Below are 10,866 nucleotides of genomic sequence, written 5' to 3' on the forward strand. Positions count from 1 at the left end.
AGCAGCAGTAACAGATACATCCCTTCCTCACAATTCTGCTTCATCTGATCCAGTCCCATGGTCAGTACTCTGATTATGGAGAACACTGGGCCATCTAGTGGCAGAAACAGAACTGAGTATCCTCAGCTCCCTCACTCAGTTTTGACCGAACCCCCTGTCTGTCTGTCTGTCCCCCAGCTGTCTGTCTCTCAGCCAAATCTGCAGACAGGCTGGATTTTTTTTTTTTTTTTTTAACCAATTGAACTCTGGGAATAATCAACCGGTGGTTTTTGGTTAAACCATTTTGTTTTTTTTAGATGCTACAATGTGCTATTTGAATGTGAGCCCCTTTGGATCTGTGAATGGCCAACCAAAGTGCTGCTACACTCACCTCTACCTCTCAACCCTCTCCCCCCTCCCCAGTGGGTCAGGGTTACCGCAGTGTTAAGTAGAGTGTTAGGGTACCATGACACAGAGGTCAACTAGTGCAATCAGCATTTCATTGTCTCAATGTTGTTGTGTGGTCCTCTAGCACTCTATAAAAGACAGTGGGATGTTCTCTGCATTGTGTCTGTTGTGTGTGATGTTGTGAAACTTTTCATTTCCCCTCATACGACCCAAGTAGCCCCCCACCCCCCGTCACCCCCTCTTTGGTACCGTTGGAACTTGATTTGTGTGGTGGTCGCTGTTAATATTGTTTCCTCATTGTAAAAGGTTTGTCTGTTCCCACATTAACACCGTGGGATTTTCTTCTTGTGCTGTCGAGGCTTTATTGTGTCACAGCACCATGTTGGGCTCAGACAGTAGAGGTGTCCGTGTGGTGGGTGGTGTGAGAGAATATTTCTTGGCTCCCTTCAAAGACCTGAATGATGAAATTCTCTCCTGTCTTTCTGTACTTGATTTTTTTTCTTTATTTTAGATATGATGAATGGGTCAAAGCAGACAAGATCGTGCGCCCCGCCAATAAGAACGTACAGAAAATAAAGCATCGCAAAAAAATAAAGGTACGGCTGTGGAGGGTGGTCATTTCTTGAACTTGAACGTGGTTTGATGTCGTGAGAGTGAATCGCTGACTGTGCTGAATTCTGACAGAACAAAGCTGAGAGGGAGCGCGACAGGTTGGAGAGGCTCAACGACAGAGACGTCCTCGGCCCTTCGTCCAACACTAACCGTCTCCCGCGCTCCAAATGTGGCCTGAGTCAGGATGTCTTTTCCAAGATGGACGAGGGTGAGGACAAAGGGACTCAGCAGTCTCCAGTCAAGTCTATAGAAATTACTTCTATCCTCAATGGCCTGCAAGGTAGCACCACTCATTAGCTCGTAGTCCTCATGCACACTCATAGCAGATTAGGACTGTTTCACTCTAAAGTGGTTTATTATGTCTCTCACCGTCCTGCTGAAACTAACAGATATTCTGCTTTGTTTGCCTCAGCCTCTGAGATGTCCACGGACGAAAGCGAGCATGAGGATGAGGAGGGAGAGCATACTGAAGAGGAGCGGCCAGGTTGCCGCGGCACCCTCAGAAAAGGTCCACCAGAGCCGCCGCAGATATCGGAGCGCTGGGAGAGCGGCGCCCCCTCTGAAGGATCCAAACCTTCTCCGGTCTCAGGAAAGAACCAGGAAGTCGGCAATGCAGAGAGCGCGGACGCCGGGAAGCGCAGAAGCCAACCGGAGTTAGAGGGAGAAGCGAGCACCAGGAAGAGGAAGTCTGACGGTGCAGCGGAGAGGACCCCAAAAGGCCAATCCAAAGCTAAGACGAGGAACACCAGGAGTGCTGACTGGTTACCTGGAGGCTCCCCCAGGAAGGTGGAGGAGAGAGCAGCCGGTCCTGGAGAGGAGAGGGGGGCCTCGTCTAGCAGCAGTTCAGATGACGAGAGCGCAGCACTGGCCGAGTCTCAGGCTGAGGAAAGTGAGCGAAGCCGGCCGAAAACCAAAGGTTCACCTTCCAAGAAGTACAACGGGATGAAGGAGAAGACCAAAACTGCCAGACAAGCCGGCTTCTGGGAGATTCCTGAGAAGAGGGCCAAAGTGTCGGGGAATGCAGAGGACAGAGCTGCCGTTCGCCCCAAAGGACAAAAGGACGTGTGGTCCAGCATCCAGGCCCAGTGGCCCAAGAAGACTCTCAAAGAATTGTTCTCCGACTCGGACACAGAAGCCGCCAATTCTCCTCCCCCACCGGTGCCCTCGTGTCTGGAGGAGCCGACGGTCGAACAGGACGCCGGACCCGAGGACGAAGCCTCAGAGGAGCAGATGGAGAACGACAAGCTGCCGGAGTTTCCGAGCAGTGGCAGTAACTCCGTACTCAACACGCCACCGACAACGCCCGAGTCGCCCTCAGGAGGAGGCAGTGCTGTAGAAGACTCTGGTCAAGCGCAGCCTTCCTCCCCGCCACCGTCTATAGCCCCCGCCTTGCCTTCAGAGCCGGTTTCTGACACTCTTCCCCCAGGACCCATTCAGGAGGAAGTGGCAGGCGGGCGCAGCGAGACAGACAGCAGCACGGTGGAGGTGGAGAGTCTGGGTGGGGAGCTGCAAGAACTCCCGCAGGACGAAGGGGCGGGTTCCCCATCGAAGGTGTTTGACGTCAGCCTCTCCTGCAACAGCAGCAGCAGCTGCAGCCTCGAGCTGAGCAGCAGCAGCCAGCAGGAGAGTGAGCAGAAGTCCAAAGGTACAAATACGAGCAGTTCTGCTTCATCAGGTTTCTTTTTCAATGACACAATTCATTATTTTCCTCCAGGAAGGAATCCTGAAGAAACAGGAGCTGACAAGTCATTTCACTGTCTGACTATTCCCTCTCCGTCTTCTTGCAATGTCTTTGTAGCGTCTGCGAGTCAGAAGCGGCAGAAAGAATCACAGACAGGTGGAGCCTCAAAGAAACACAAGCCAAACCGCAAGAGCCTCGGTGTGCCTCCCAAAAAGAACAGGAAAACAGGTATGACAGGTAGACAGAACTACTGACACTTTTATCAGCCAGAGAATTTCTAGTTCCCATTTACTGGTTTCCTGATATCATATTACAGATGCAAGATGTGTCAAAAAAAATTTCCACCTCTGCTGTCCTTTTCCCTCCAGCCAACAGCAGTGACAGCGAGGACCAGTCTGTTGTTGAGGGCACTGCCAAATCAACTGCCTCGAAGAACAACGCATCAGACCTGAAGGCTGCCACTTCGCCCAAGTGTCACGGACGATCTCCCCCCTCGAGCCATAAGTACCACAAGCAAAGTGACGCAGATCACACCCAGCACCGAGACAACCATGGACGATCGCCTCGTGTGTACAAGTGGAGTTTCCAGATGTGTAAGTGTCCAATTCATTTCCTACTGCAGCTGGAAAGTCATTCATTACAGCTGAAGGTATTAAGTTGTCAAAGTCTTCCTCTTCTTTTCTTCTTTTTTTTTTTTTATCAACTTTTCTTGTCCTTTGTGATTTTAATCAAGTAACAAAATAAATGGAGTTTTATGTATGTTTATGTCGACCCGTACGTGCCTGACTGAAGCCTGAAATACATTTCTGTCCGTTTCACTTAGCTGATCTGGAGAAGATGAGCAGCCTGGAGAGAATTTCGTTTCTTCAGGATAAACTGCAGGACATCAGGAACCACTACCTCTCCCTCAAGTCTGAGGTGGCCTCCATCGACAGGCGACGGAAACGCATGAAGAAGAAGGAACGGGAAAGTGAGTCAGCTCTTCACTCACGCATTACCAGGATTAACAATTCTGACGAACTACTCACTAAACTCTAAATAATGATTTACTGAATCTGGATCCACCAATGAATATCATTGGTCATTCAATTTCTGGGAATTATAAAAAGTCTTTTCCAGACGTGTGAAATCAGGGGCATTTTTCTGTATAGAGGTATTTAACTTGTTTCCTGAGTAGTTTTTTTTTCTCCTTCCTGCTTGTCAACAATCACTTCAGTCAGGATGTGTTTTTTCCTGTAGCTGCTGATTTAGTCAAACATGCCAGGAAAATCAACTTTTCAAAAGCTCTGGCTACAAAATGATGGTTCTGGGTCGAGTAGATGACCAAAAAGTCAGATGTAAAGTTTGCAATACTTCTATTGATCTGTTAAAATATGTCAGAGTCATGACAACAGTAAGCAGCGTGCTGCCTCCATCACTGCTCTGCTGCAGCCCGCTGGATGAGAATCTTTAGTCGAGGGATCAACTTTGATCCCATTTAAGAAGAAATATTTTGCTTAGTTTATTGTTTAAGCATTGAATGCCTGAAAAATAGTAAATAGAGCTTAAAAAATTGCTGGGAATAAAATGATGAAGCTATATTTCATCTGATCAGCACAAAGGTAGACAGTTTTTCCTGTTCATTATAGGTCATTGAAATTCATTTTTAGTCAGGGAAAGTCAGGGAACTTGACATTTGACTTGAGTGGGAACCCTGAAAATTTTAAGAAATGTCCAGTAAAGAAGTGCATTCATGGATTGTAGATATCTGTGACAAACTAGAACATAAACAGGAAGTCACTGGAGCATATCTTTCAAACATGACCAACTTTACATGAAGTAAAAGTGACCACAACCAAACAATGTTTCTGCTCTACAGGCGCAGTGGCTGCTTCCTCCTCCTCTTCCTCCTCCTCCTCCTCACCGTCCTCCAGCTCGCTGACTGCGGCGGTCATGCTGACGCTGGCCGACCCTCCGGTATCATCCTCATCCTCCTCATCTCAGAACTCTGGGGTATCAGTGGAGTGCAGGTGACAGGACGAACCAAGGAGCCACCGCACTAAGCACTTAACCAGCACCCTGGGGTGACCGGGCCCCCCCCCCTTCCCTCATTCCCCTCGCAACAGGACGGGCAAGTCAACCCACATACTGTAACTACTGGGGCACAAAAACCAGACCAGAGACAAAAAAAACAAGCACTATTTTTTACTGACAACTGTTTCCTTGGCAAGCTAACGGCACTTAAGTGCACTTTTATGAAGACTGTCGGGGGATGAAATTTGTCAAAAAAAAATATTCAGAATTGTCTTTTGCGCTCTCCTTAATTAAACATTTACAAGAATTGTTTTAGCAAGCAATAATTGTTTCCATTTGATAAAGTTGTCTCGGTAAGGGACTATTTCCAGTGAAGACCCCCCCCTGTGATCTGTCCTCACTGCTCCACGGTGCACACAGCCTGTGCTTGCCACGTTATCACGGGGAACTCGGAGGAACAACTGCCACATTGGCATAAAGGGCATACGAAAAGGTAACTTTGCCAAGTTTCTCTGTCCTCCGTCATTACAAAGGCCTTCATGTGGTGGTTAAACCTGAAGTGGTTGACGACGCTCCTCTGGCGCTCCTCTGGCGTACTGGCCCGCGGTCCTGTAAGTGGTGACGAATTAGGGTTTCAGAGCGTTATTGGTCCACTGACAGCCTCAGTGGATGAATATGGAATGATACTGTAGTGCCTTTTTGTTCTTCTCTACGGGGCACTTTGAGAAAGGACAGCACTTTGGGGTTTTTTTCCTGACCCTCTTCTCAAATCAGAGGGTCGGCTGGAAAAATGTGTCCCTTACAAAACGTCTACGTCTGACAGATAATGATGGACGTTATCAGCGTATTGGATATTTGAAAGAAAAGTACAAGCAGAACTTTCTGTACTGGATAATCTACTACTGAATACTCATCCAGCTTTGGGTATTACTGTTGTAATATGTGCAATGATGGAGGTGGTGAATGCAAAGGTCACATTACTTCAGTTCATCTGCCTTTTTAAAAGCCCATCTGCTTTATAGAATTATGTTTTCGTCACCCGTTCACACCCTCCCCGTCCTATCATCTTCTCTGAAGATCTGGTCATGCACATCTGCTACTGGATCAAGTTGACTTGAAGGCAGCCGTAGGAGATATTTAGAGCATGTACTCAGTACTGCAGAACACACGAGCTCAATCCCACATTTGCAGTCTTTCAAACATCATGAAGTTATTGAATTAAGTATATTTTTGCTTCATACATTAAACGTTTTTTGGCACCTCGGTCTGATTTTACTCATGATCCACATACCCATCATCCCCAACAAAACCTGTTTGGTTCTGTTTCCTGTACTATGACCAGAATAAAGGTAGAGATATTGTAAATGTGCATTTATATCATAAAGTGACGTATGTGTATACATTTCTGAAGACATCTCCAGTGTTTCCTTTGTATAGAGCCCCTACTGTATGATAATAACCTGAAGTTACGTTTTGTTTGGCACTTGTATGTAATTGTATGCTTTTGTTATACATTTGTATATTGAGAAGTGTTTTGAGTCAAGCTATTTAATATCTTGCACTGTTAATAACATGTACTTTTCTGTACAGACAGTTTTAAGGTTTTAACTGTAGTTAGAGTGTAAATACTGAAGGTTACAGCATGTTTGTTCTCTCCCTTTGGCCCCTCTCTTGTCCTTCTGATTTATTTGAATTCATTTGTTGTTCTGTTCTGCTTCTTTCATTAGTTTTAATAGTTTTTTTTTTTTCCTGCTTTGTTTTTTTTTTATTTTTTATTTCATGTTTTGCCTTAGTTTGTATTCCTGTTTTGTTTTTTCTGTAGCTTGTGCTTGTAAGAGATGAATGGTGGTTTTGGATGCGGCGGAACTATTTTCCAACCTGTACATGGCCTGAAGCTAAAGCTGTATGAACCTGTATATGGAAAACAGTCGGCAGCATAGATTAAGAGAACGTAATGGAGCTTATTGAAAAATGCTCAATAGTATTTATTAGGCTCATCTGATGATGGTCATTGTGTAATTTATTGTAAAAATGTAAGCAAAGCAGAAGCCTCTGTTTGAAATAAATGCCATAGTTTGTGAAGTAGTCGTTGTGTCTCTTGTCATCAGTGGTGGAAACGTTGCTGTACTGAAGTACAACTTTGAGCTACTGTGTGCTTAAACATTCATAGATAGATTGATACGTTTAAAAGACATTAAAAAAAAACATACACGTAAAAGTCAGTGGTAATAATGGTTTAAAAACACCACCAATAGATAAATAGGTTAACTTTACTTAATTTCACTGGAAAAAAATTGTACTTTATATTCTTACTCGAGCAAAATATTGTGCTTTACTGTACTACTTTTATTTGACAAATATATTTACATCAAATAGAAATGAAGTGGTTAATTTACAAAAAGGTTTCTACACATTAAAGTTAGATTCATCGTGATCAAACACAATTGTCAAATACAAACACATTAAAGTATTCTGCATTTTAACAAACTTTTTCTGATGCCCACCGTGCATTATTGATGGCAGTACTTAACTTTCAGCCGAGCATTTTATTCTTTGTCCTTTTGGTTTTTATTCAAAGCGTGGTCTGGTAAAGATGTTATGGGCTGTTAAAACTGGCGTGTTAATTATCATGTCTGTCCCCTCTCTGGGCCCACATGGCTATTACAGGCTGTTAATTGGTTTGCAATGGCTGTTTAATTAAAGATGAATTAATTTAGTGATAATGTACTCTAAACACAATATTAGGAGTTACAGAGGTTTTTTTTTTTTTTTTTTTTTGGGGGGGGCAGTTTCCAGTCTTGAAGTAAAGGATCTTTTACCACTTTATCTCAGCAAATCTGTGTTTACTAATGTGTTTCATAAATGTACAGCCCTTTTTACTGCTCTCTATATAATATGTTCAGATAGTTTTCAGTGTTCTTTGTTTTGTTTTTTTTAAAGCAGTCTTTCTGTTCTTTATCTCTTCAGCTGAATCTAAAAAGGGTGTTCGTGTTCGTTTTGTAATGAGTGGATCATATCTGTCATATTTTGCCATCAAAAAAAACCCCACTTTTATTCTCGTGGACGCGACCTTCTTCCGTCAACAGAGCGCGTCGCGTGACGCAAGAGTTGCGTACTTCCTGTCCGCGCTTGCGCAGTAGCGTGCTAGCTGCCAGCCAGCTAGTCCGCTGCGCGCCGCGTCCTCTTCGCGTGACCAGTTTGAGAAATGTTGAGCGGCAGGACGAGCGCGATCCTTGTGGGGCTGAGCGGAGCCCTCTTCGTCGCCTACTGCGTTTACTTTGACAGAAAACGACGGAGTGACCCTCGCTTCAAGGAAAAGCTCCGTGAACGTAAGTGTCGGTTGGACGGACGGAGCGGGAGGGGGAAGTTAGCTTAGCAACGTAGCATCGGCAACACGTTGGCCTCCATGCGGCTCCAGAAAGTCCTCAAATGAACTGTTAACACCAACATGTTGTTGTCGTAAGTAAGTGGTGAACTGTATTAACGTTTACTTAAACGTAGTCTCGTTCCGGGGTGGATATCTCGCGGTAGAAAGCCAGCCCGACTCACCTGTGAACCGACCACGTGTTTTCCTCGTCGGGCATTTTGCAAAAGCTAAAAAAAAACAACTCCGCAGCACATCTTAAGCCGCTTCTTTCTCGCAGGTAGAAGAAAGCAAACGACTTCTAGTGAGAGGTCTGGACTTGAACGGGTAGGAAATGTGGAAACCCGCCGTTTTCAGCTCAGTTTTGTTTTCTCGTTGCGGCCTAAATGTTTAATTTGTGACTCTTTTGCTTGTTGACTGAAGCTGCCTGACTTGAAGGACGCGGAAGCTGTTCAGAAATTCTTCCTGGAGGAAATTCAGCTCGGAGAAGAGCTCCTGGCACAAGGTTGGCCCCCATGTGTGTTGTCTTGTCTGCTCACAACGTGATAATGACGTGTAAGATTTAAAAACACGGACTATCTCGGATAGAAATGATCGTGAAGCTCCGAGATACTTTTACATATTTATGTCCAAAGGTTTCCAAACATTTTATCCGTCTACAACTAACCTGCACTACTTTTTCATAAATTGCTGACCTGTTGTTTAGATGGACCCTTAATCTTTCTCTGAACTCCACCGCAGGTGAGTTTGAGAAAGGTGTTGACCACCTGACCAATGCGATTGCAGTATGCGGTCAACCTCAGCAGCTGCTTCAGGTTCTCCAGCAGACCTTACCTCCTCCGGTCTTCCAAATGCTGCTCACTAAACTCCCCAGCATCAGCCAGGTGAGCATTTCCCTGCATTTCCCATTTGTTAGTTTGGTGGCGGAGCATCCTTAATAAACCCCCCAGTTGCTATTTGTGGTCTCTGGGACAAGAAAGGGTGCGAGATCAATCTTAGAATCATCCAAAGCTGAGAGCCATGTGTCCGTAGCTCTTGGCTATTTCACCTCTAAGACATAAATACCAACGTTATCAAGAGCCACTGATTGATTTGAGTTCATGTGAGTGCCTGTACCTGGCGCTGTAAACTTTAAGGCACAACCTCTGAAAGATTTTTATTTTATTTTATTTTTTTTATTTTTGTCTTTACAGAGGATCATCAGCTCTCAGTCTTTATCAGAAGATGACGTCGAATGAATGTGATGGATAATCTGCTGTCACTATTGTGTGAAGGGATTTCAGGCCCTGATATCAGTGGAGTTTGGTACGTCTGACTGTGTTTGTGTGTGAGTTGTGAGCCTGAATGTGAGATCAGGGGACATCAGACGGTTAGTAATTCTCCTCCATCACGGCAGTTCGAGGTTAGAAACCTCTCGAGCACATTCCTCTTTTTTTTTGTTTTTCCTAACCTTGTTCCCACCACATCTTATGTTTTCTAGCCGTCTGTTTGTATTTATTTCCCCCAGATTACCGTGTGTTGTGTTTTTTGTGGAGGGGGTTGCTGGAATGTAATATCAGATTAAAGAAAACAGGTATGTAGATGATTTGTTACATATTGGTGCGCAGTTGATACTCGTGTGAAAGTCTACACTTAACTCTTGTGTGGAATATTGTCATGAAGTTTCTGAAAGTGTCTGGTTAAATATTATTTTTATATTCCAGTCTTTCGCATTGGAACCTATTTTTCTGTGTAAAATCCTACAATAAAATATGAAAACACACTTTTGAGTCTCTTGAGTTTTCCTCTGCCAGTAGATGGCAGTAGCAATGCACAGGAAAATTTGAAGCATTTACAGTTTTGAAATATGGAGGGTGGGTTGTTTGTGTCTCTTTGGAAAGCTGAGGAATTATTGTGCCTAATCGAAGGTGTTGCGTGCATAAATCAAAAATAAATATTTAAAATATATCCTAGAAATAAATACCAGAAAAAAAAAACGTTAACGAGCAAGGAAGGTAATTTAAGTCCCTCTCACGGGACCTCTTCTTCTTGGTATGTTAAGTGCTGATAATATGCTTGAATCTTGAATTTCAGCATGTAATGTGAAATACAGACAGAAGGCTGACTTGGCACCAGGAGAGTACAGTATTTCTGTTTCCAAGCAGCACGGTGAAACACGAGCCGAGTCCACCGGGCCACAATGACTTTATTGTGAATGGCTGTATTGTGTATGCAGGCGAGCAGAAGTGGAGCAGCTCGTCGGGGAAGGGGAGTAAGGTCTGGTTGGAAGTGTGTCTCTTGGAAGACAAATAGAGCCATAATTATTTTTTATCCCTGTCTGTAGCTGTTTTTCTAAGGACTCTGGCCGGAGCTGCCGGTGCCTCCGGGGTTGCCAGGAAACGAGAGCAGGGAAAAATAGTTTTTCTACATTAGCAATGAAAAATGAACGGCGGCCCAGAAATGTCGAGTGGAGACTAAATGGTGGACACTGTTCCATTTTCCATGAACTCATGCAGCCTCGTCTTCAGCGCTCCTGCTACTTTGGTGGAAAAGGAGAAGCCTGTCGGGGGGCCTCGTGCAGAGTTGTCTGGCACCGAGTGTGTGTGTGTGTGTGTGTGTTTGCGCAGAAGAAGTGACTCGTTGTTAATCCATCCTCTGGGGAGGCACAGGAGAAAAGTAACCGACTGTTTTGGAGGTCAAGCCGGAGCTGTGGTCTGCTGCTGGCGCTGGGGGTAGAAACGGGTTCAGACATCTCTGCACAGCGTTTCTCCTGTAAATAAACACTCAGCTGCTGACCACGTCCTCTGTCCCCTGCAGACTGCAGCGAGCT

General features: G+C 44.8%; 2 protein-coding genes and 1 non-coding gene across 6 annotated transcripts in view; all 3 read left to right on the top strand.

The window, feature by feature from the left end:
- The window catches only part of arid4b (AT-rich interaction domain 4B), a 40,533-nt gene extending 33,755 nt beyond the window's left edge, over positions 1–6,778 (top strand). For 3 of the 4 annotated variants that reach the window (XM_069690087.1, XM_069690086.1, XM_069690089.1), the window contains 7 exons: positions 899–983; positions 1,072–1,279; positions 1,412–2,644; positions 2,798–2,908; positions 3,049–3,273; positions 3,504–3,650; positions 4,539–6,778. In XM_069690087.1, coding sequence (XP_069546188.1) covers positions 899–983; positions 1,072–1,279; positions 1,412–2,644; positions 2,798–2,908; positions 3,049–3,273; positions 3,504–3,650; positions 4,539–4,693 — 2,164 coding nt within the window. In that variant the 3' untranslated portion in view covers positions 4,694–6,778. The remainder of the gene's footprint in view (positions 1–898; positions 984–1,071; positions 1,280–1,411; positions 2,645–2,797; positions 2,909–3,048; positions 3,274–3,503; positions 3,651–4,538) is intronic. The other variant, XM_069690088.1, reaches the window with a different exon arrangement.
- A 1,059-nt stretch (positions 6,779–7,837) lies between these two features.
- Positions 7,838–9,819, top strand: tomm20a (translocase of outer mitochondrial membrane 20). Its single transcript, XM_069690090.1, has 5 exons — positions 7,838–8,022; positions 8,338–8,384; positions 8,481–8,562; positions 8,799–8,941; positions 9,251–9,819. The coding sequence occupies exons 1-5, from the start codon at positions 7,899–7,901 to the stop codon at positions 9,293–9,295; spliced, it is 441 nt and encodes a 146-aa protein (XP_069546191.1). The 5' UTR covers positions 7,838–7,898; the 3' UTR covers positions 9,296–9,819.
- Positions 8,984–9,118, top strand: LOC138616143 (small nucleolar RNA SNORA14). The gene has a single exon (XR_011310582.1). It is a non-coding gene; the product is annotated as a small nucleolar RNA SNORA14 (small nucleolar RNA).
- Positions 9,820–10,866: the final 1,047 nt, after the last annotated feature.

The sequence above is a fragment of the Brachyistius frenatus genome, unplaced genomic scaffold, assembly GCF_029030835.1.
Source record: "Brachyistius frenatus isolate BFR_SWC_R1_liver_20210118 unplaced genomic scaffold, ASM2903083v1 Contig_8, whole genome shotgun sequence".
In the NCBI taxonomy this organism is placed as follows: Eukaryota; Metazoa; Chordata; class Actinopteri; family Embiotocidae; genus Brachyistius; species Brachyistius frenatus.

Excerpts from the sequence above, each read along its gene's own strand:
- tomm20a (XM_069690090.1), top strand. The coding sequence starts at position 7,899 with ATGTTGAGCGGCAGGACGAGCGCGATCCTTGTGGGGCTGAGCGGAGCC. Across the intron at positions 8,023-8,337 it reads CAAGGAAAAGCTCCGTGAAC|GTAGAAGAAAGCAAACGACT; the intron begins GTAAGTGTCGGT and ends TCTTTCTCGCAG. Across the intron at positions 8,563-8,798 it reads AGAAGAGCTCCTGGCACAAG|GTGAGTTTGAGAAAGGTGTT; the intron begins GTTGGCCCCCAT and ends ACTCCACCGCAG.